The 26,387-nt window shown below is 43.7% G+C and overlaps 1 protein-coding gene across 2 annotated transcripts in view; it reads left to right on the forward strand.

Annotated features, from left to right (window-relative positions):
* Window positions 1-26,387, forward strand: part of LOC138451431 (leucine-rich glioma-inactivated protein 1-like) — a 332,589-nt gene that overhangs the window by 227,801 nt on the left and 78,401 nt on the right. For both annotated transcript variants that reach the window (XM_069604910.1, XM_069604911.1), the window contains one exon: window positions 9,559-9,630. In XM_069604910.1, coding sequence (XP_069461011.1) covers window positions 9,559-9,630 — 72 coding nt within the window. The remainder of the gene's footprint in view (window positions 1-9,558; window positions 9,631-26,387) is intronic.

Consider the following 26,387-nt stretch of genomic DNA (forward strand, 5'->3'; position numbering starts at 1 on the left):
GATTCTTGCTAATATTGCACTGATGTGGATTCTTGCAGTAGAGTAATGTGGAACATGCCCCAAGAAGGTTGGATTTTTTTGTTGGTTTTGTGAGCCATGATTTTAGCAATTTTGAACACCAAATAACGGATTTTTGAACAGATCTGTATTCCTTTGCAATCAGCATTGCTTTTTCCAAGTGGTTTCAGGCTGCTGTGTGGTTATGCAAATGGTGGTTTTAGGCAGTGATCTCCTGTGCTCACTGACATGGCAAAAGTAGACGGCAGCCTATCTTTACGGTTTTTACTGCACATTTCTTGATGTTTTTGAGCAATCAGCATGCTTTCCAGTGGCCATTCTGATGAATCTGCTGCCAGCCATGCACAGTACTGTTGTAGGGTTTGGATGCATGGGTTAAAACATCCCACACCTCCATCTTGAAATGTTGGTAAACCACAAAGGAATTTAGTGCTCTTAGGTTTATATCAGGTTGGAATCCCTACTCTGGCTTTGGAACCAAGAAAATCATGCTCACGAATTGAGAGGCGGTGAAGGTACCCAGATTCCCTGCACCATTGTGGTTGAGTTCTTAGAACTCTACATTGACTGCTTTCTGCTTAGCTTGGTCGAAGGAGAGGGGAACCAGGTGCACCAACTGACAAGGGGGAGTAGAATTCTATTTGAAAACCTCTCACTGTTTGTAGAACCCAGGGGTCTGACGTGAGCTCCTCCCATTGGGGAACAAACCTAGCCAACTTTCCCCCAAATGTTTGCAGGAAGAAACACTTAAAACATGAGGTGTTACCTGGAGCCGTCCTTGTTCTACCACGTCCTCTGCCTGGACTTTCTCTCCAAAGTTATCCCCATTGGGGATAGAATATAGGTAGGGTTCCTTGAGCAGGGGATGAATGTTGTGCACCCCTGGCTGCATATTGCCTGGCACGGGATGAGCCCTGGGAGGGGCGCCCAGAGGAGCAGGCTCTGTCTCTTCTGGCCTTGTCAACATTTCTTGGGCCAGAAACTTTGCAGGTATTGGCCTGTGCTTTGTCGAAAGCCATACAGCTATGGGCATAGGCTGACAAATAATGTATTCATCTTTTACCCAAAGAGATTTCCTTGGGCCTCAGGGCCTGCCTCACCCTCAGCCATATCCACAAATTTCGAATCAATTCTCATAACTAGCGCCTTATGGCGTTCTTAAGAAATTGGGCATTAGCATTGCTGAGCAGGCAGATGGTTCTTTGCACCCAGTCTTGGAGGGTGTAAACATCCAAAGGGGAATTAAAGAGAGCAGCGTCCTCTGCCATTTCAAATATTTTATTAAGGGGCCTAAACTATCTAAAGGCCTGTCTTGGTAGCCCCTTAAAGCCTTATCCACCGCTTTTTTGGGGTATTTCCCTTTCTGGGAGAGGAAGGAAACCATGGATTGGTCTATATGTGAGGTAAGAGCTACTTTATCTGGAATAATCAACCTGGGACACTCTGAGTGAGCATTGGTAGACCCTGACCCAATGCTTCAAGAAAGAGGACACCGTTACCGATGGCCATTCAGCTGATCTGGGATGCTGAATGAGAGGCGGGTCAAAGAAAGGTACCCCACTATCATTTAACAACTGTACATGAGCACTCTGGGATAGGTCTCAAGGGGCCCCATTTTCTTTGTGCCATTAAGGTGGGGAATCGGAATCCTCCAAACTATTCTGAGATGACCTGGACATGGACGGATCCCTGGGAGTTGGAACAATCCCCCGCTGACTGGCCCAAGAATTAATGGAAATTGCAGGGTTGTCATGTAGCTTCCTATTAAAAGCTGTTCTAGGGGAGTCTCCCTGGGACGAGGAACTAGAGCTGGGACCATCCTGACTTGCCAAATGTTCTGATTTTTCCCTGCACTTACAGCTAACTTGGGGGGGCAGCACAGGCTCAGGGACAGGCTGAGGTTGAAAATCCACAATTTTATTTATGAGTCTATGAAAGTGGAGGCAAGCGTAACATTGAGCTCCTGAGGAGCTGAGTCCATAGCATCCTGGATCACACTTATGACTATCCGTGGGGTGGATAAAGATACCTCACCCGACCCCCTTCTTAGGCCATCCTCAGCTCCTAATACCTTATCACTTTTTTAACAGGTCTAACTTGGGTACTAGCATCGGCTGACAGAGGACCCTCAACCCCTTTACTAGCGGCCATATTGTGTACAGAAAACACCAACGTTGTGTTGAAAGTATTTGTAAAAAACTGGGTGCTTACCGTGACAAATGAAGAAAAAAACACAGAAAAAACAAGCTAGCTGAGCATGCTGAAGCGATATGAGCTTGCTAGCTCGTGAGGAGAACCCCCACGCTTCACACAATTAGGCTGAGCCTGAAGCCCAGCAGGCAGAGTATGGGTGGGCCTGTGCGACAGTGCGCACTAAAAGCAGGCCTGAGTAGGCTGTGCACTGGGGCAGTGGGAGGGGGAAATCCCACGCCTTAATAGCCAGAGGGAAAACCGCTGGCCGAGCAGGCACAGCAATTTAAAGAAACACAGGTACGCGTCCAGAGGAAGAAAGTGTGCAGCTGCAGATAAACACCTGCTGGGTTTCTGAGCCGCCGCGCTGAGAAAAAATAGATAATAGGGAGAAAGGGAGGGACCAGGGATAAAAACACTCTCCCTAGGCCATAGATCTGGGAGCAACTATAACACCTAGACCGAGAGGTGCTAACGCCCCATTGAGGAAAGTGACATGCAGTGCTTGCTAGCTGAATATTCACACTACCATGCAGGTTAGCTAATGACACACAGTAACTGCACAGTCAGAAAAAGATACAACAAAAAAGTATCACGAACAGTGAGGGCGTGTTTTAACTTTGTGGCTTCAGCAGCAAAGAAAGAGAATGTCATCTTACAGGAAAGGACTTATATAAAGAGAGGTCTATGCCTATTGGGCGTTGCTAGGGCATGCATGACCTGTCCTCCATCTTTGGTTTGGGGGTAATCCCATTAAATTAAATAACAAAGTGAATTTTATTTTGAAAAACCAAACTTGTTTTGTGTTAAAGTTTGTTTCTGTTTTCTCTACTGCTGTGGTGTCAAGTACTGAAGAATAATTGCATCATATGAAGCCTCCTGTCTTGAAATAGAATCATTTCGAAAATGTTTGCATCAAAACTATACAAATCATTGCTGGTGCAATGTTGTCATCTAGTGGCTTTATTTAGAACTACAACATGTTATTTTTGAGAAAAATGTTAGTTGAATGACTGGCCTTATTTGGCAGGCTTTCTACACGTTATGTCGGGTCTAACGAATGGCGCTCCACAAGGCAATTTTTGCAGAGCGCTTAGTCTTGTTAACACAAAATTCCTTACCTGGCCCTACAGAACTGTAATTGCAAAAAAGCAGGAAATCCCCCTAGTAAATTGGCTCATGAAATGCAAAGCTTTTACTCCCACACATTTGTTGTAGAAAAAAACAGCAAACATCAGTATTTTTTCCTTTGCACTCCCCACTGATATTTACTTTCTGATTAAATATGAGGGATTTAGTTAATTTAATAATTCAACTAAATTATTTTGTATCCTGATGATTTACAGTTCTTACTTTTAAATCGTGTAGGTCTTTTGTCAAAAGATACATCAGAATTGCAGTACTTGAGAAAAGGTTGGGAAGATAAGACTTAACTTGTAGACCTGCGATTAACATGGGAACTTAAAACTACAAGTTTTAGAATACAAATAAAAACAACACCAATAGATGCGTAACCTGGAACAAATGAGAGGTCTGCCCTAGATCAGAACAACACATCCGATTGTATTTGTATTTGCTTTACTTCAGGTTTTGAAAACCATCCAAACCCCACTGTCTGCTTGTAAGCATAGAAAGCGGTGTTAGAAAGGATTTAAGCCAGGGTGTGTGTGCTACAGTCCGTGATGCAGGTCTGTGGTCTAGTGCACCGTCCAGAGTTTACAAGAATTGGAAAAGCCAACAGTTTGAGCTTTGCACCTGCTACTACCACAGACCAGTTAATACCAGTACGGCAGTGTCTGGTTTTTCAAGTTTTGTGGTATGCAGTAGACAGAAAGCAAGTAGGAGTCTGTATGTCTTCAATGTAAGTTCCTTATTTAAGTTTATTGTCACAAGTAAATATTAAGTACATAGCAGTGACCATAAATGTATTTCATACCACAGATATTTGTTTTTCCACTTACTCATCGCAACTTCTTGTAATGTCCCTTCTCATGTTGCCACTAAGTAGAGCTGGCAGATGCAGGGAACACTGGGGTAGGGCTGAGCCAGGACCAAGCCTTTGGGTCTGGCTCTAGAAGCCCAATGCAGGCTGATCCAGAGTTGCATGGTCGCTGGACTGGGTGTGAAGGCCAAGGGGGCAGGGACGTCATTTCACCAAAATGTCAGCGGTAGCGGAAGTGACATTACACGACCCTTGACCTCTGATGACACCACAGGAAGTGATGTCATTTCACCCCCCCCAAAGTGACATCATGGGAAGCGATGGAACACGACCTTTCACCCCTTGACCAAACAGGAAGTGGCATCACATAGCATTGTTTCAAAGTACACTACGAAAAATATGGTTACAATATCATTGTAAAGTGATATAAATTTCATACAAAAATGGATCACCATATGTATCTTTATATCATTGAGTATAGGCTTGTGAATGCAAGCAGACGTCCAAGACCAAACGTGTAATGATGTGTCATTATATAGCACTTACGCTTAAGCCCTTTATATAGAACAAATATAGAAACAATATCACCCAACCTGTGTTGGTACTCATTTATCAACCTCAGAAAGATGAAAGGGCTGAGTTGCCCTTGCCAGGAGCCGAACCTGCAACCTGCAGATCACATGCACATTGCAGCAGTGAGCGCTCAATCCACTGACCTATCTTGAAGGCTACAGCTATCAAACAACCAGCCACTGCAGAAACAAAGAGCCACATGCTGCTGGTCACACAGCCCAGGAGCCTCAATGTAAAAAAAAAGAAAAAGAAAAAGGAAGGTTCTTTTTTTAGGGGTAGCAAGGGAGACCACAGGGTCGCAGTTGCGACCCCTGGTGACCCCTAAATGACATCCCTGCAAGGGGGATGGCGGCAAGCAGGGTGGGGGGGTTTAGTGGGGCAGTTTCCTTGGGGAGAGGGGCTGGGAAAGAGAACACAGGGATGTTGGTGCTGGGGGAGAGGGACAGCAAAATCCTACAAACACACATAGGATATTGCTAAAAATCTGTGATCGCTGTCCTCTGTATGTTTGCAGGATTTTGCTCGCACTTCAGATTTCTAGATCCCCACTTCCGGCTCACGCAATGCTGCAGGCAGTGGGGAGACAGAAATCCTGAATGCGAGCAAAATTCCACCAACACACATAGGACAGTGTTCACATTGGAGAAGATCTCTGGGCTCCGACGTGAGTAGTGTGTTGTTCCTGGCAAATTCTGCATGACATGTATTTGCCAAAATGGCTTTGTAATGAAACTTTGAGTGGGGGAAACAGGCAAATGGTGGTGAAGCGCACATCTTTTTGTTTCAGCTGGCTCCCTGTGCCAGCTGAAACAAAAAGCTTCCTACTTGCATGCGCCATGCCTCAGTACAGAGTTATTGGAGCTTATTGTGTAGGTGTATCTACTTACTCCATGTATTGGTTGGTTCCTCTGAGTGACCTCGCTTTCAAGGCATCAGTCAATAAACACAGCAGGTGAATAGACCTGTGCAGTAAGCGTCACATGGCCCTGATGAGATCAGCCTATTTTCTATAGGAACTGTTTTTTTAAACAATGCCAATATATCTTTTTTATTATGGCCAACATTATTAAAGCATAACATTTTTAAGTGAACTACCCCTTTAAAGAGGAAAACTGATCAATGTGAAGGCATGGACTTACACTGTATTCAGCAAAAGAAAGGTCAAACATATTCTGAATACAGATTTTCCACACTAAGATGCATGTTATCTGTTGCATTACAAAGATGGCCGCAAGTTTCGGCTTGTTTCCAGAGAGCTTCCTAGAGACAATCATCCAAGATGGCTGCCTCCATGGAAGAGCTCAACGAGTTCTGAGATGGGCAGACATGGGTTGGACTAGCCATAGGGATGAGCATGGCAAGGGGCAGGGAATGGGAGATATTCAATAACCGAACAACTGTGAAACCCTCCTAAAATGTCATCTCCATTGAAACGCATTACAGACCCTCATTCTGAGCCCATGTTTGAAGCTCTTATGTTAAAACTATTATTTTAATGACAATAGTTTTGGCTTAAAGGTAGCGCTTTAAGCACCACCTAATAGCCCAAACTAAAAATGGCCCTTCTTCTGGGCTCTCCTGAACATCACATTGGCCAGTTCAGGACAAAACATTGGCAAAAGAGGGTGCCATCCTTTGATGTTGAAGGAAATAACCACAAACCTTTGTAGTAGGGCTGGTGGTTGGCAAACAGGTGTCTTTGTGAAGGCAGCCGTGGGCATCTGGTCTGCTGAAAGAGAATCTAGACTTCATTAAGACAATTAAAGTAAGGTCCAGCAGAAATTCCTGAAGCTCTCTTTTATGGATAGTCAAGTGTAAGAGGTGTGGGCCAGGCAGAGAGCTTTCAAGCCAATGTTCTGCTTCATGGGCAGCCAAATAGAGTGTTCATGACCAGTGAGAGCCAATGAGAACACTGCAGACTGAGGGTGAAACGGGCTGCATGTTTCTGTGCTCACTATAAATTGTGCAAAGGATGGTGCAGTAGTTCAGCAAAGATGCTCGCACAGAAAAGCCCAGTTGGGATAGGAACGCTGTGAGTAGCCGCTCAATCGTGAGGCAGTTTGCTAGGAAGGGGTAGATATCTCACAGGACCCTGAGGAGGTCAAAGAATGCCTTAGTGACAGTGTTAATTAGGGATGCGAAAGACAGGTCTGTGTCCTAGGTCAACCTCTAACTTGCCATCTTTGGTTGTGTCCAGTGGGCTCAGTACAGACAGCCCAGACTATGCAGTTGAATCATGGTCTCTGCGATGGGACAACAGGCAAGGTCATATGTTTGTTGTGTGTTTCAGCAGAGGCACTTGCCATTCATTCAGGCCTTAATGAGTTATAGGCAGCTGATTGCATTGGCATACATCCAGTGGCCAACTGGGCAGCTAATGTTGCTGTGCATCATCTGGGCAATATAGACACGATAGGTAGAGTCTCGGGTGTACACTACATCTGATATTTTTGATGAATGCTAACTAGGGGGCCAGATTCACCTGGCAAGTATGGCTTCAAAGAGGTAGGACATGACCCACTTCACTGAGGTGTCATCAGTCCCTAGTGAGAATTGTAAATGCTTACAAGAGTTTCACGAGTGACACTATCGTAAAATGCAGAAAGGTCAAGCGTGGTAAGTGTACAGAAGAGACCATGGTCACCAGGTGTGAGAGCTGTATTCTGATACCCATGATAGTGGTATCAGTCCCCTGACACATGTATATTCCAGACGTGAGGGGAGTTGGCATTTAACCTGTGTCTCGTGGTGCTTCACTGACCAAGCGAAACAAAAGCAGGGATGGCAGTCTACCAGTCGGCGGTGCATTTCTCGAGTAGTGTCTGAATCAGTGGAGGCTTCAACAGCACTTAGCGATGAATTAAAGAGGTGAGGCAGGAGTAGGAAGATTCCTGGGTGGACAATATTTGCAACTCTAGCGTTGCAGATTTCTGTGTCAGTGCTCAATGTTCCACTGAAGGATTCCAGTACCTCGGGGGCACCATCTTCAGAGAATAGCATGAAATCTGTGGGTTTTAATCAAGGCGTGCCCAGAGTGTGCAGGTGAAGGGGATACTGGTGAAACGCTGTTGGAGCAGAGGAAGCTAGTCTTGGTATAGAAGTGGTGCATGGATTCACCCCACAGAAGCTGGGAGTGAGTTTGGGTGTGGAAGTCTGGAAGGTAGAGGATTATCTCACAGGCTATACTGAAGTGTTCATTGAGCTTCCTGGTTTTGTTACGTAGCCTCCATGGGAGCTTTTGTCTGACCTCCATCAGGTGTACCTGCAACCCATCTAGGAAGGCAGCATGCTAAGCATTTTGGCACATTCTCTGATTTATTCCTGAGCCTACATGGGCTCTACCTCAGACTTTCCTAGCCCTATGATTAGTGGTAAACCATTTAATAGTACCTCCTTACCGCACCACAGCATTCCCGGCTGGGATACGAAAAGCCACAACCATCTCAACTGATTGAGAGCATAGGAAAAAAGATCAATGCTTGGGAACTTTAGAATAGATAAATGTGTTTGAATGCACAATATGCATGGCCGGTAGGCAGCAACAGGTGATGGGAGATACTTTGCTGCAGTCACCTAGGCATTACATTGAGGATGAGGAAAAAGGGGAATGACTGGCTGTAAGTGATGCAAACCAATGTCTCGGTTTACCGAGTAGAGTAGCTTGATGTTTGTGGCCTCTGACATGTTTGGGATCCTGTGCCCAGAGCAGTCTAGGTAGGGATCACCCCTTGTGGGAATGAGTTTGTGGGATGTCTCAATCAATTGGTCAGATATTGACAGCAGGAGCTAAGGTAGATTCTTGAGCTCTTTCTCAGTGTATAAGAATATAACCCTACTTGTGTTTCCTTAATGCTGCCATTATGGCATTTCTTAATATTTTGAGTGGCTGTCATGTCTTCCCCCACCCCCCCGTGGTCAACGTGCAAGGACAAAAACAAATATATTCTGCTAGAAGGTACATGGCTACATGTGGTGAGGAAGGATAAATCACACTGCCCCCGGTCCCAAAATGAGCAGATCTAATCACACATAGGGGCAAAACATAACCACTTGGTTAGGATTACATATATGCCCTTAGGACAGTCATAGTGTTAACTTGAGATTCTGTACATGAATCTTGTGTGGTAGGTTGGTGGCTCCACACTGTAGACAAGTTTTCAGTGGAGTTCAGCTCTGCCACATTTGAGCTTCCAAACTCAGACCATGGGCATATCAAATCTACAATTCTTTGATCATATTGAATCTGCATTTCCTCTGCCTGTACCCAGTAGGCCCCCCCTTCAATTGCAATGCATGCGTTTGCCATTGTTTGATAGCTAATCCCGGGCTTGATACCCTTGTCAGACACCACCCAAATAAAGCCATCGATTAGACAACTTCCGAGCTCGAAGAACAGGTCCATGTGTGTTTAAAGCCTGCATTTGGGTAGCATGGCCGGGTGATTCCACATATCCCAGACACCACTTCCAGTCCTGGGCATACGTGAAGCAAACATGTGCAATTGTGGGGGTTGAGGTATTAGGAAGCACCAATTGAACACACACGCCATAAGCACTTGATACCAAGGATTTGTGAAAGCGAAGAGCAATATTGGAATATTGGAATCCTGGTGACGTGGCCATCCAATTAACCCTGCATTGAGTACAACTATCCCTACCCTTCCTGGCAGCGCTTATGAGTTTGGCCCTGTATGAGCTGATGGGAAACATTCAGAATAGTAAGGCGATTTTCCAGCTATGGGGACGGTGTTTTCCCTTGATGTAGAACTAAAGAAAGGGGCAGGGCTGTAACTGTTTGCATACGAAACCAATAACTATCTCTTCTGTATCCCGCAGGTTGTTCAATTCCAACACTTTCAACATCATCAGGGATAATGCCTTCGTGGGACTCCTGCACCTGGAGTATCTGTAAGTCTGGCATGTTCTCTGTAGCAGGGTGATCTTATGGAATGTGCAGAACTGATTGGAAAGAAGGAACCTGTCATGATGGCATATTTGAAGCTTTGATAAGAAGTGAGAGACAGGCAACCCCATTTTTCTTTCCCCTCAGAGTGAATGCAGTATCAAGGATTTCCCCTCAGAATATGGATGTTCAAAATATCTCCATGTATAATGTTGTTACAACACGAGCAGCATTAACATGAAGAGTATGTTTTTTCCTTGTATCAACACAGATTGATTATTTCAAATAGAAAGAAAGACATTATTCGTTCATGGTTTTGTTTAAACATCCAAGTGGATTCTCAGCAAATATTTTTACGTTCAGAGTCGGCACGAAATGTATTTCAGTGTTTAGTAATCACATGGTTGATAAATGTAGTACTGGGTCCAAAGATTAGAATGCAATTAGTATGTGATGGTGTATTACACTTTTATCAGATGCCGGTATCAACAAACAAGAACTGTCCACTGACTTGTTATAGGCCCTCTTTGTTAGTGTTTGTTTACATTCTAGTTTGAAATGCACTTTGCATTGGAATTGTAGCTTGAAATTGATCAATTGTGCTGGTAATTCTCTGGGTTCTTAATGGTTGAGAGTAAGGCAAAGATTCATTCGTTTTCTTAAAGGGCATAAACTGTGAATGTAAACATTGAAATTTGTGTCAGTTGTTATTTTGTAACTCAAGTATCCAAACAGTTTAGTTTCTTATGTAATATATTATTTAGTCTCTTAAGTCCCATATTGAAGAAACAATTGATAGAAGAATGAATTAAATTCAAGAAATCGAAAAAATCTTAAGATCTTCAAGGTTGGAGTTCCAAACCATGAAAACCCTAACCAGAGTAAATACCTGTATTCTGCACTTCTCCTTTGCTCTGCTCACAGCTTCTAGCTCTGGAGGCTCTAAGTACCTTTAAAGGCTTAATTCCAAGATGTCTTTTGTGATGTGTACACAGTGGGCACTGGTGAAGGAGACATAGACAAGCTTTTTGCCACCCTGCCAGGCTATAACAGCCTAATAACCCTTTTCATCACTTATTGTGGCAATAACACCCGAGGCGGCGGGCCAATACCGCCCCTTAACGAAGCCCCGGGGGCATTACCGTGGGCGGTATAGGCCCGCCGCCGAGGGTCTTATAGCCATTAGTACCTCGGCCCGTTAGACCGGGGTACAAATGGCATTTATTTCTGTTCCATAACGCTGCCGCGTTTCGAAACAGAAAAAAAAAAAAAATAATATACCGCAGGGCAAGGGAATACGTAGTCCGTTTTCCCTTCCCATGGCGGTCATCGGGAGCGGACGCGCTGGGAACAAAAGTGTTCCAAGCGCGTTCGCTACCGAGAAAAAGAAAAAAGAAGGTAAGTGGGGTTGGGAGGGCGTTGAAGGGGATAGTTTGCAGGGGAGGGGGTTGGAGGGAAAAAAACGTACCTGAGTCCCCGGCGGGGGATCGGAGCGGGGATTGCCCCGTTTCGAGCCTCCTCATTGGCTAAGGTGCTGCCACGCCCCCACCGGGAGCAAACGCTGGCACCCTTGTACGTCCACAGGAATACCGTGTGGTATGGCTCGGAAAAGAGCCAATCCACGTGTAGTATTTCCCGTGGACAGAGCGTGCCGGGTACTAATGATTGATATAGCCTGCAGATTGTTCAGAATGATACATTCCAAGGCTACTGGCACAGGACAGAGCATATCAACAGTCAACTCGCATTAAGCCATTCACACCCATCCCATGGGCTAGGAAGGGGCTAATTTAAAGTATTTTCGTTCTGTGAATGGGATGCCTCATGGCGTCGCGTTCACAGACCGAAAATACTGTTCAAAGATGGCCATCATGGAAAGGGAAGGTAGAGCCCCATACAGAGCCCCTCTTCCCTTTCCAATGCAGCCTCACAAATGAGGAAAGAGGAAGAACAAAGCAGCAGCAGCAGTGAGTGCTGCCGCCACAATGAGGTAAGTAGGGAGGGGGATAATTTAAAACCGCATCATGGGGTGAGAGGAAGATGGCGGGTGAGGGACGCAGCCATCAGATGGCTTGGAACACAAACTAACATTAGGAGATTCAAACCACCTTCTTAGCCTCCCTTGTATTGTTTATTTATTTGTATAGCGCACCTAGGCGTTGGGCAACTGGGCGCTTGAGCAGTCTTAGATTACAGTTACATAGATATCTTACAATTCTTAGTTTTACATTTGTCTTTACATATATATCTTACATTTACCATCAGTGTTCCTTGATAGACTGGCTATCCCACCAAGGGTGCTAAAGGTTATAATGGCTTCCATACTGGTCCCTGAACCCTGTTAAACCCCACCTCGCTGGACTCCATATTCAGGGACCAGCAGAGAGAATTTCAGCATACCCTCCGGCAGTTAATTAATGCCAGGAAAAGGAGCAAGAATCTGCATGTTATTACTTATTTTAAAGCACAAAATGAATGTTTTTTTTAATATATTTTAAAAAACTATTTGAACTATTTTTTGCAAAGCTTCGTTTTTGCTTTTTAAATACAACCAGATTCTATACTGATTATATGGATCAGTAAATGAAAAATCTCTTACATTACATTAGCAAGGGACAAAATATTAAAGGGAACGACAGTGTGTGGCCATGTATTATAAGGACTGAAATACCCGCTACCTTACATTAAAAAGATATCACTGTGGAGTTCCGTGACCTTATAAAGGAACTTGGTCTTCGGCAGCGTTCCTCTATTTGGGCACGAAACTCCTCAGTGACTCGCAATATCCTTATAATGATGGTAGGGCATACATTATCCCATATATAACCTTACATAACGCATTATCACTGTACAAAATGAGCGCTAAAAGGAATGGTATAGTCGGCAGATTGTTCTGCATGACACATTCAGAGCCTACTGGTAATGCAAAGGGTAATCCGAAACGAATTGCTACATGATCACTCAGGGTGAATATTATACAGTCAACAGGTTTGTGAGAACGTACACATAGCCAATTCCCCATGACGGCCCAGGCACATTTATATACTCTCAACAGGCCTAAGCATACACTTGTTAATGTACATAGCAAAAGTGGAGTGGGAGTTAACCTCAGGAAGTAGCGAACACTAACCCACCTGTTATAAAGTCATATAAAGGCATTACTTGCATCCATTATTTATCCATTATGTATGCTGTGTTCGCTTTTGTCTTTCTAATGGAAGATCGAGCGGGTTATAGTAGCTTTATAGACCACATACGGGGCAATATCGCCCAAAGCACCTTATTGGGATACAGATGTAGGTGGGCACACATTAAACAGCTTAACCTTTCACTAATAACTTGACCCACCTTTTACCTGTCTCCAAACCCCACACTCCTGTGTTCAAGATCACCCCGGGGTACCTTGCTAGGAAGATGGTGAAGGTAGGGAACAAGAGGTTAGGATAGGCAGGTTCTCCAAGTACCCCTACGGAGAAAAAACAAGGTTAGAATAACTGCAGCACAAAGGGAAAGGCGGACACAGGGAATGCTGGTGTACGGTTCTTTAGTTGTATAAAGCTTACTTATATACTTTTCTGGTACACCACCAGGGTTTTGTGAGTTTTACTATTGGAAAGGCAAACACAAGACACAATAGTCCTAAGCAACTGCACTACTAGTGTCTTTAAAAATATAATAAGTCTAGACAGTGCACTGTATTAAAAACGATTTATGTTGACCTTACTTGCAAGACAACCTGGCCAGAGTTGCCTCAAGGTCCCTGGCTGCTCCTCTCGATGTTCCCCTCTGCACTCCCCTCTGGTGGCTGCTGTGTGCCAGACGAAAGCAGCAAGCAGCAGGCAGCAGCAGGCAGCAAGGATGGAAGCGGCCCCAAAGTCTTACTTGGACTGGGCTGCTTGGCACGATGCAGCCCAGCGCTGTGTTGCAGCATAGGGGTGTCCACAGCACTCCCCACACCTGGTCCATGTCTGCTAGGTGTGGCCCAGGTCTCAGTGGGCCGCCTGTTAATCAGGGGGTGTCCCTTTATTTGATTTCAGCCATAAGAGGACTAAAAACACATTGAGGGCTCCGCAGCTATGGAGAGCGCCAGTAGTTATGTATATGACCTGGCCCAACAGTGATGTGAAACTACCTGGGGGCAGCAAAGTTAAAAAGCACTCCCTTACTAATCAGGGGAGCACCAGCTAAAACGCTCTGGGCTGCAGTGGTGTCAGGGTCTAGAGCGGAGTGCCTTAAACCCTGTTGAAGGGTTTTTCCGTTGTGACAGGTGCTCTGCTTGCGCCAGAAATGTATTCGTTTTCCTTTTAAAGAGTAAAGGGACCATCGTGTCGGCACCGCACAAAGATCCTTTACTCTATTTTTTTTCTTTCTCCTGGTTGGGATCTGATTCTTTCTTTTATCTATTTGGGATCTCCGACACGGAGGCTTTCGTTAATCAATCCCCCAAACGAGGGGTACATTAGTACTTAAGGGATTTGTGTGTCAATGTCTCAATGTCTAAACTAAGGGCTCTATTTCCCATTGCAGCATGACAACCTCCCTGGGACCTACCTGTCTCTGATGTCACTCCTGCTCAGATCACCATCTTCCAATCCTCGTCACTCCAAACCATGTTCCCCATTGCCATGAGTCCATGCAGAAGACTCCTTTGTCTCTTTCCTATTCCTCCTGGACTTCCCGCCTCTTCATACGTGCCTCACTTCTCCACTTTCACACTGTTGACATGATAATGGGCTTCATCATGAGTTGGGCGGTAGCACTTAAATGTGGCGGTAATTGTATTACCGACGCATTTAAGGGATTGTCCGATCACGAGTTGGGTGCAAAATGGGCTGTTTTACCTCCAGATTTTTGCTGGAGGTGAAAATCCCTTTTAGCACCCTGTTTTCCACGCAATTACCACCGGTTTTATTAACACGCAATACATGCGACCGAAAATGCCCATTGTATCCAATGGACGCAATGGGGAATGGGGATTTACTGTTAATGCCCATCCCATGATCCGGCGCTAATAACACCGGACAGGGTGGCACTAACGCAATTACAGTTGGACGGTATTACCGTCGGGATACCACCCAACTCGTGATGAGGCCGAATGTCACCATTCAACAATGTCTCAATTGTACTCCCTGGCCTCCTCATTGATGTCCACATTGCTCCAGAAGCGGGTGCGGGGAAGAACTTCTCGTGTTACCAGCATTTCATCAGCAAAACTGTTATCTGCATTAGAACACATTTAACGCTATATGCATTTATTTATTCATTTATTTATTCACATTTTTAAAGCGCTCACACAGCCCGGGGGCATCGAGGCGCTGTTACAGGAATATGTCTTTGTGGCGTATTTATAACGTGCTTATTACACAGAGGTTTCTAAGCGCAGACCCGGGGATCGCACCTGTGCTGCTTCGTGTCGTCTTGTTGCCAAGGCGAGCACGTTGCCGCTGAGCTATCCCTTTGCCTAATGTACATTTACTTTCTCCATTTTACCTGCATTTCATATTTACAAATAAGCAGAGATGGTGGCATACACATGCACTGTAACCACGAGGTGGCTGGTCTCATTTACCTACAGACATTGGCCAATGTGGAAAGAACAGGACCCCTTTGGCAGGTCACCCCTGTGGCAATCTGGGAGATTGTTTAGAACATTTCTGGGCCTCTGAGATGAACCTGTCATGAACAACTTAGGTGCAGGGTTTACTTGTTAAAGGGTAGCCAGACCTCTGAGGGAGATCATCCTATAGCACATCTCAAAAGGCGGTAACCAGGCCGCTTTCGGATTTCCTGTTTACGCAGCATGTGGGCTTGGTATGGATAGACCTGCGCAGGAGATCCGTTGATTTGAGCATAGGAGGATATAGCCTTACTCTCTTTTAGAAAAAAGATGGTGCAGTTGCTGATCCTCATTTTAGGGCAGGGAGGCCCCTTTTAGTAAGCAGCATTTTGGAGAGAGGCAAGGGGCTTATGTGTAGGGTGTGTGTGCCACATACACCCTACTTTTTAAGAGAAAGGGCAACACGTTGCCACTGTCAATCTAGTCACTGTCTATGTCTTCCAAGAACTGATGGAACCTGGTTTCTTGGGCCCCAGAAAGAGATAACTACATAACGGTTGCGCATGGTGCCCTTTTTTACGTTTGGAACGATGCAGTACTTCTGCCATCAAGCTTGGAAGAGAGGCCCGAGCTCACCGTCAGAGACGTAGCCAGGAGTGTCTAAAAATTGGGCATGAAGCTAGGCCCACCACAGTAAAACTAACATCTGTAAATGCCCACACAGTGCTACTGGGTTGGCATTTACACATTTTGGGTGGGCCTTGCCCGCTCAGGCCCTACCCTGTCGACGCTTTTGCTCACCACCCCTTTGGGGGGAGTGAATTTATATCCCTTCTTTCCTCACCATGTCACACTGATAGCACTGAACCACAACCAGTGTCCAATGGGGTCCCCTTCTTCTAAAATCACTAAATGAAATGTCAAACACGCCTCTGTGGCGCCCTCCCTATTTCACTCTCTAACTCCCCCTCTTGGCAGCTCAGTTTAACCGGCATTTCCAGGGATCATTTTGGTACTGGCAGCTTTCTTTGTGCGCCATTACCCATTCACACCTTCACTCACTCTTGCCCCCAAGCACAAACCTACCAGCTAACCAACAGATGACGAAAATGAATTCACCAAACTGGTACAAAACCCACCAACTAGTTCTCCTGCTTGCTACAGGAAGCGCTACTTTCTCGCACTACTTCAATGAGCACGGTGTATGCTTACCTGGTAAGACCTATGGTAGCCGCCTCCTTTGCATGTCCTAGCACATCCATTGCTGGGACACTTTAAAAGATTTATTGCCAAAGGGGTCTGAAAGATTAGGAAAAATGAGATTGCTGCGGTGATTGAACTGTAGGTCAAAATGTCACAAAATGGCGACTTGATTTGCAATGCCCTACTAGTGTCTCACATACCTGATCAATATTGCTGGATCCCTGTCAGCGTCAACGTTTCTACAAGCTGACGCATGCTGGGGGAGATCTCTCCATCCCAAGTCCTCTACCCTTGATTAAACAATAGACTGATTCACTCAAAATGTATGTATCAATGACATAATTTAATGTGGGGCATTTTGGAGCTTGCATTACCTTGTAGTCCGAGCATGTGAACTTCAGCAACAGCAATGGAAACTTGATTAATATATTATAGAGGTGACCACTTTGCGTGTCTTCCTCTTGGGGTTTAAGTGCACCCCATAAAGTCAGAGGTTGGAGGTTCCTACAGAAGGTGTCCCTCAGAGAAAAGGCTTCTCTTTAAACTTCCCAGCGTTGCTTTCTCTCCCACCTTCTATTTCCAGAACACTAACAGAATGTAATTTTCTATAAAAGATATTCTCTCATAATCACTCTAATCAAACCACACTAACAGCAACTTAATTTATGAAGCACCACAGAGCCACATTATGTAAATGTTTTGGTTAAATTATGCAGCATGAAACATTATTATTACAAATCTACAATGGGAGAGCCCTTGTCACATGCACTCGGTAGGTATTTATTTCAGACTGAAATGTCTATGATCATAACAACACACAGATTCTGTAGGTTTTGCGCAACCAATATGTATTCTTGTAGCCGGCACATGTTTCAACCCTCCTGGGTTATTATTGAAGCAAAGATGAAGATAGATAAGAAGACAATTTGCTGAAACCTCACCTGGGATGGAAGGGCACTGCCCTTCTAGAACCCAAACACATGCAGCAGGGTACAATTGATCTATTTTGATCAGCTCAGTGATCCCCTTATTCTAGTGCCCTAACTTGTATACTATTATTACAGCCCAATATGCAAGGACAGTTATGTATAATATTCTGCAATATTACTGTAGCATTAAAGATCCTTTGGACCTGTACTCGGCTGGGCCTGGCCGCTAATGGCCACCATGCCCGAGTCATTGCTAGCCAAGCCCATGCCAGGCCATTAACAATATAGGCATCCTGTGGCCAGCGTCTTGGCTGGTATTTTATATAAGGAGCTTATCAGTGAATTTCATGCATGCCACATTTCTAATAAAAAATAAACTATAATTAACAGTGGCCAGCAGAGGAAATAGAAATGGGAGTAAGTCCCCTTACTGTTTCCAGTGCCATTCTAACAGCAGGTGGGACGCATAGGAAGAAGTGCTGACTGGAAGCACTGACAATTAATTGAGGGTGGTGGCAGGTGGGAGTGCTAGTAGTGGCAGGGAGTGGGGTAAATAAGGAACCCAGGGCAGAGGCAGAGTAAAAAAAAACATGGCGGCTTGTGTGAGTGCCACAGGAGGCAGGAATAGAAAGCTGGTCATACCGACATATATAGTCTTCGTTCATTGCCTGCTGATTGACTAAAGTACTTCTCAGGTTCCTCATAAGTTGTATTGCATTTCAACACAATTAGATGCTTCTACAAAGCATACCCAAAAGAATAGAACAGTATAGTTGCATTGTATTGTATTGTATTGTAGTAGTCATTTATATAGCACGTTTCCCCATTAATATGGTCTCAACGCGCTTATGGTGGGACCACCCTCAGGGACGCTGTCCAGAGTATGGGAAATTCTCAGAATATGTGTGTTCAAGAAACCAAAAGAGATAGTCGCATGGAAAGACATTTTTTAAATTTAGGATATAAATCTAATCGACTCTGGAGGTGGAAAAGAGGATAAGCTTGGTCAGAAGCAACAATTATATATTCATATTTTATTAATATAGTAAACAGTTTTGTAAAAATTGACAAATTATTCATCATAAAATGTATACAAAAGTATGAAAGTTCTAAAAAAATGTCAACTTGATACTGCATGAAACAACAATATGTAGTCTGTATATAGAGAGAATTGTCATGTGAAAATGACGCTAAAGAGATGGGTACTCAATTGCCTTCATCGTAACTAGCCAAATGCCCGTATTATGCCTGTTTTTTCAGAGGGCTTATGGCTGTAAGTTCAATGCTGCTCCAATTGTGTAAATGCTAATGGCAAAAGTGCAAAGTATCATTAAGTGCTGAAACAGTGCATGAATGCTGACAAGTAAAGTGCTGAGTGTCGACTACAAGTATCTTGCATGTACTTATATATTACATGTCCCAAAATATCTTGTTTTTTGTAGTTTCGATGAGTACTTATTTCTAGTTAAGACCAAAAAGAAGGGGAACTGATATTCGTCTTCCTCAGGACACAAACGCTGCAAGCCAATGTCCAACACTCACCGTACAACAACATATATAAAGTTTTACTCATATCTAGGCATGCTCTTGTTTAAATATTCAGTTGACTTTCGTCTTGAGTCATTTTCAAACCTCCTATTCTTGTTACATCCAGTTGGATTGTGGAGAGCAAGAATTGCATTCAGCCACTACGGACACATAATGGGGAATTTGTATCTCCATTAGTATATTAGAAAGGCGTCATATTCTTGGATGGACACCCATCTATTGTGGCTGCCAATAGAAATCAATTGTAGAAAATCAATTTTCCATTGTGTGGAGAGCCCATAGTAAATAAACCACAGTCAAACCTATTAATTTGACAGAAGCAGAACTACACGGCTGTAAAGTGGTCTATGGCGTTCCAACGTGTGTGCATTCGACAATATTCCCATCAAGATGCTTCTGGAACGCCCTAAAGGCTTAGAATGTGGGTGTGTGTGCCTTTGGCCAAGATAAGGAATTAGGTGGACTGGCCCGGCTCCAGTAAGCACCCCAAGAGATCAGGCATGTCGACTGGTGCTGTCGACTGGTGCATAGGGATGTTGGGAAAGATAGTGCAAGAGACTCTTTTTGTGTCCAGCTGGACCACATTTTTGTCATAGATCATGCCGTATTCTGATGGCAGAGGTTTTGAGGCTTAATCTGGTGTAAAGAGTCAAAAATGTTATGTGGCAAGCTACATCGCAATTGTCATAGGTCATTGCTGCATTCTGATGTATGCGTGTGGGTAGTCATGCCCATGGCAGATGTCCACCAAAGTAGTGCATTTATACGTACCTTGCTTTGTTACTGGTGCCACTATTTGATTAGGTTGCCCATGTGAGAGAGTCCTCTAGGTGCACATCTAAGTCCAACACATTTCCCACCCCCAAGATATATCCAAGTGCAACATTTTTCCTGCCCCCCCAAATACATCTATGTGCAGCACATTTCCTGCCCCCAAAATAGATCTAGTTTCAACACATTTCCTGCCCCAAAAATGCATCTAAGTGCAACACATTTCCTACCCTAATACGTCTAAGTCCAACACCTTTTCTGCCCCAAAATACACCTAAGTGCAACACATTTCCTGCCCCCAAATACGTCTAAGTCCAACACCTTTTCTGCCCCAAAATACACCTAAGTGCAACACATTTCCTACCCCCAAATACATCTAAGTGCAACACATTTGTTGTCCCCAATACGTGTATGTCCAACACATTTCCTGTTCCCAACATACATCTAAGTCCAACACATTCCCAACACATTTCCTGCCCACAAAATACATCTACTTCCAATACATTTCCTGTCTCCAAAATACATCTAAGTGCAACACGTTGCCTGCCCAGTGGCAATCTAGAGAGCACAGGATGGTTTAACACGTCAGCTGTCTACCAGTTCACCGAGGAAAACCTCACATTGTCAGGAACAGCTGGTGGTAATGTGAGTAAGAGTGGCAGGGAGTTTACTGGAGCATAGCAATAGCTGTGCTCCAAGCTCGTACCTCCTTAGCTGAGCTTTTGCTGGAGGTTGGTACATCAGGAATCCAAGGGTGAACAGGGGCAAACAGGAGATGTGAGCTGCCCAGAAGGGAGCTTCCCTTTGCATCTGCCCCTTCGTTGACGGCCAACACGAAAAAAGCTGCTCTGGGGGAGTTCTTAAAGTGCAGGTGTAGAGGTCACGTGAGAGGTTGGCAGGCCAATCCATTTAGGTCTGGCCAGGCAGGGGAGTGGAGAGACATGGAATCAGAGAGGAAGTGGGTTGATCAGGGAAAAGAAGAAAGAAATGAAAACACAGTTGGGGAAGGGAGCGGACACCGGGAAACATTGATGGAGGCAGGAACAGGGAACTCACTGAGGATGATGTTTGCCTCGCTGTCTGGGCAAAAAGAGAGCTGCCCAGTGCCAGCACCGGGATGGGTATCCATGGCTGGGCCTATTCCAGAACACGTGGGAGGTTGGCAGGTCAATCCACTTAAGTCTGGGGAGGCAGGGGAGTGGGAGAGGTGGAATAGGGGAGGAAGTGGGTTGAGCAGGGGAAAGGATAAAGAAATGATAACACAGAGGTGGAAGGGAGAGGACACTGCAAAACATTGATGGAAGCAGGTACATGGCACTCACTGATGTTGATGTTTGCCTCGCAACCTGTGCACAAAAAAGGTCTTCGATTTAGGAAGAAGACAGGCCATCTCAACGGATTTGATTGCAGTAAAGTATGGCATGCAGCTGACAAATGAGACCTGTCAAAGCTCGTATAACATGGACTGATGTTGACCATTCTACACAGAAAATCATTGCATCTTGATTTTTAAGAGGAAAGATAGTGCCTAATATCGGTTACATGAGTCTTTCTTCTGCGATCTCCTCTGCTGCACCACGACAGTTGAACCTACTATCTGCACTTTCCTTCCTACACAATGAAAGACAGATCTATCTGTGTGTACCAGACATATAAGACCAATGTGTTGCAGTGTAAAAAAAAGTCTCTTTAACACTAATGAGCCAAAAGAGCTTCAAAATAAATTGCTGAACAGCAGAAATCCAAGGACTAGTGCTAGGACCAGAGCTGCTCCTTAATGCAGCAGATATCAGCGGCGACTCTCCGTAATGAGCGGCAGGGCTCTGACCCACCAACCATTATGGACAAGCCAAATCAGCCCAGTGAAAAAACAGAGTGCTCCCTCATCTGCAATACGTACCCAATGAAGCGCTCCTGGGCTGGCTTTAACTGACAACGTGAATGCTGTTTCCCTTTTACAGTTCAGTAGTACCCCAATGTGCATCCCCAATGGGCCATACAAGACCTGGGGGTTGTTTCTCCAGCCTTACATGGCCAATTGGAGATGCAGGGTGGGGGACTGAATGGCTGAATGTGAGTATTGGGTGCTCCTTTGCCTCACTGCACATTCACAGGCTCAGCTTTCCCTGCTGCCTGCTGCGTGATAGCTAAAGGGACATCATGTCAGGTGGCTTTTTCACTGGGGCTGAAGCTAAGACAAATATGCATGTGCCTATGTCTGCAAGGGTTCATGGGCCTCATTACACGGATGGCGGTAAGGATTTATTGGTACCGGTAAAATACCGGTACCGGTAAATCCTTACCGCCTTACTACGAGGTCCCTTTGCGGGTTGGGGTATTTAACGCCTGCTTTTAGCAGGCGTTAAAAACCAACCCGCAAAGGGATCCAGGGAGCAAATTACGGTACCACAATTTGCGTTACCGTAATTAGTGCCTTCCCCATTCCCATTGAGCCCTATGGGGCAAAAATGGGAATGGGAAAGGGCAATGGTGGAAGGGGGAATTACCGCCCCGCCAACCTTGGAATGGGGCGGTAATTCCCCTTTCCGCCAAGGCGGTGCCAGTATTTTACCAGATTGAACCATGGCGCTAATAGCGCCATGGTTCTCCGCCATCCGTGTAATGAGGCCCCATGTCTGCAATTGTGCATGCAAATGAGAGAACCTATGTTGTTTGTGTGCACATGTGAATGAGAGAATGTATGTTGTGAGGGTACATGAATACATGAGAGAGTGCTGAATGTTGTAAGGGTGTGCAGGTGAATAAGAGAATAAAGCATGAATTCTGCATGCTATATGAATGCATGTAAATGGCCACTGTCCGTGAGTGGGCCTGTGATTATCAGGCTGTTTTGAGGGCAATCCATTTGTGCATTGGCAACCAGTACATGTTTCCTTACTGTGGGATGGCATATTTTACTGGACATCAAGAGTAAAGTCAGCAAGAGAAGTGTTCTTAAGTGGAAATTCTGGCCTACTATAGTGGGGCAGGTCCGGCCATATTTTCGTATTGTGGCATGCCATTATTTACTGGGCATCAAGGGTACAGACAAGCATGATAAGTCTTCATAAGTGGCCACACTGGCCTACATTTGGTTGAGCCATTTGTTAATAGGCATAAAAGGTAAAGCCAGCATGAGGAGTGTTCTTGAAAGGCAATACTGACCAACATTGGTAGAGCAAGTCTGGACCCACTTTTATTATTATGGCATGGCATTTTGAATGGCATAAAGGGTAAAGTCAGCATGATCGGTATTCTTACATGACCACACGAAGAGGTGCACAGCCTATTCACTTGTCCGTTATTGAAACTTAAAACCAACGTTGCTTTCAATGCATATATTCATGGAGCACTTTGGGTGCAACTGGGTCGAATCGTAGACCTATAGGATAAGAAAAACCATATGCAAAATGATGACCCATTCGGTTAATGGGTAACCTGGATGCATTCCTTCAGGGACGAGTCCCTTACTGATTAAGTTTTAACACTTTGAATCATAAACAACATGCATTTGACATGTAGATTAGAATTTAAAAATAAATACAATATAAACTATATAAACTAAATGTGTATCATATCAATGAGTCAAATTTTAATATTCACCAGAATATAGTGTTGCTAAACATATCTACTGTCTGGCAACTTGTTTAGCTCACCAACCCTTCATTCACGAAATCACAACATCCAAATATATTGACACATTGCTAATTATGTAAAGGCAAAAACTGAACATAAAATGACAGAAAATGAAAGCTCTAAAAGAATCTTCTGTTGTGTCAAAGCGTTTCAGATAAGACAATATATCCTTCTTCAGGGGATATATAGCTGTCATTCTCATAGAATAGTTCGGAACTTAAAATGACCTGCAAGGGATGATGAATAAATGTAATACTAACATTCATTATAATATCACAAAGATGTGAACACCTTAAGTGAACATAATACTAACCTCACAAGATATTGCATATCCTCTAAGCACTAATACGTACAACAAGACATTCACAGTCCCTCATACATTTTGTACATCCAAACAATATTTAAAAAAGACATGAAAAGGACCCACACTTATCCCGCTTACATGACCATGCTGGCTTCATTGGTAGAGCCAGTCTGGACATATTTTCTTTCTGTGGCATGGATTTGTGCTGGCAAAACCAAAACTAGTATGTTCTGACGTGGGGATTCTGTAATCTACTGGCAGAGCCAACATGGACATGTTTTCCTATAGTACCAACACTGGAGTTAAGCACAAACCAAACATGTGCATGTTCTTATATGGGAATACTTGCGTATATTGGTCCAGTGAGCATGGATATGTCTTGGCACAGATAGCATGAAGACGTTTTTTATACGGGCATATATTATGGGCAAAGGTGTCATGAAAATGTGTTGGAAAATGCTCTTGTGGTCTACTGGCATCTGAAAACCGAGTGCCATTTTTTCACAGAAAGTATCCTGTAAAATGCACCATTGTAACCCATTTTTTCCCTCAGGGGAGAACCACTCTCCCCAACTACCCCATGGTTGGTGTGGGCTCCCTCACTATGTTTGGTCACTCCCAAATATCTGTGAAAAACATTTACGGCCCTTAAATAAAATTTAAAAAAATCACAGTTGCCAGTGAAACTGGCAATGTGCAGTGTACAGAAGGATGCATTCTGATCCTTCAGTGCATTGGTCTGAACCAAGCCGCTCTCAAGATGTTTTGCACAATGACCTGGATCTCTCTCCATTAGCTGTTCTGGCTAGAGGAGCTATGACCTGCAGTCGAAAATATCCAGAGACCCAAAGGTTGCAAACCCCTGCCTCAGTGCTTTTTTTCTCACTCTGTCCCACATGCGTTTCTACCCCTTTTTCCTAAATAGAAATTAATTTAGCTTTATATTGATTTTAAATCATCACAGAATCACAAAGTAAAATTGGCATCAATATCTACATTCGAAGAATGGGACATGGATTATACATGTTATTTAACATGGCAGATAGAATCATAGAATCACAACAAATTAATGAATTCATGAACAAGGGACATCTCCTGATAATCTGGAAAGTGCCAGTGCCCTGTCCCAGATTTCCTGTTGACGCGTCACGTAGCGGTAACTGTTTCATCAGCCAAGCTCTTCTAAAGGTCTTGTACAGGAATACAGATAATGTTAATATAACGTCCAGATGAGAAGTGGACCTTCGAATGTGGTGTACGTATCTAAGATAGCCTAAATAATCATATGGGGCTGCAAAAAGTAGTGTCAATGAAATGTAAGGCATTTACTCAACCTATTGTTTTTTTGCTTAGTACATTTAGTTTTACTTACACTATTTTTTGGAGTTTAGTAAATCACCCCAATACACATATGTATATATATATATAAATTCAGTGAAACAACTTTGTTAAAGGGACGTTATGGTTCCAAGTAAAACCGAAAAACCCTTGAAATTCGCCAGTTATGGTAAGCTAAGCAACCATAACTCGCACCACCACCGTGCACTGCTAAGCCTAACACCCAGGACATCAAAGATGATATCACAAATGTCATTGATGACATCACATGTGCATTTACCTTTCATGAAAAATCTGTACAAGGGATTCTTAGTGTAATGTTAATAAAAAAAGTGTCAAAGATTATTGGAATAAATATGAAGTGCTAATCAGTGCATTAAGGTATGCATTGATATATATAGCATTCTATTATTAACTTCAATCCAGTATACTAAGGTACTCATGTAGAAACATAGGTATTGTGTGCAGCATACATGATGGAGGTCCAATATTCATAAGCTTGCCATGTTGAATAGTGAAATGATAACTGTTTTCATATTAGAGTTTTGCGTACAGTGAAACTTGTGATAAGTAGGTAATAAAACCCACTTACTACATAATTGCATTATTATAGACAAATCACAAAGAGACAACACCACATACAAATATGAATATATACAAGGGAATTGAAGTAGGAAAAAGAAACAGCAATAGTAGCAGAAAGTGTTCATAACCTAACTGATTACCTTTATGCAGAGAAATGATTGCTCTGTTTCAAAGCTGTTACTTACCCTATCGATATATATCACATGATGTGTCTGGACCCTAAGGAAAATAGGGTGAGTACAACATATAAAAATATGAGCATATACAGGGAAAGTACAGTAATAAAAAAACATCAAAAGTATCAGAAAGTGCTGATAAATCTAATGATAATTTTAATGCACAAAAAGGATTGCTGTCTTTCAAGTTTCTGTCTTCCCCTATGTATATGTTTCATATGATATGACTGGACCCTAAGGGAATTATTGTAAAAACATACTTGAAGGATAAGTCTACGAATATAGTAATTTACAATTTTTAGTTCCTGTTACTGAAGAAAATCATGTGGCCTAGATATGTCAGGAAAGGAAAAAAGGGGAGTCAGACATGTGATGTCATCAGTGATGTCATCAATGACATTTGTGATGTCATCTTTGATATCCTGGGTGTTAGGATTAGCAGTGCATGGTGGTGGCGCGAGTTATGGTTGCTTAGCTTACCATAACTGGCAAATTTCAAGGGTTTTACGGTTTTACTTGGAACCATAACGTCCCTTTAACAAAGTTTTTCACTGAATTTCATAGGTTTTTAGTAGCGCAACTTAACCATAACGTCCCTTTAACAATGTTTTTTTACTGGATTTCATAGGTTTTTAGTAGCGCAACTTAACCATAACGTCCCTTTAACAACGTTTTTTCACTGAATTTCATAGGTTTTTAATAGCGCAACTTAACC

Source organism: Ambystoma mexicanum, chromosome 1p (assembly GCF_040938575.1).
Source record: "Ambystoma mexicanum isolate Mex_15411 chromosome 1p, UKY_AmexF1_1, whole genome shotgun sequence".
Taxonomy (NCBI): Eukaryota; Metazoa; Chordata; class Amphibia; order Caudata; family Ambystomatidae; genus Ambystoma; species Ambystoma mexicanum.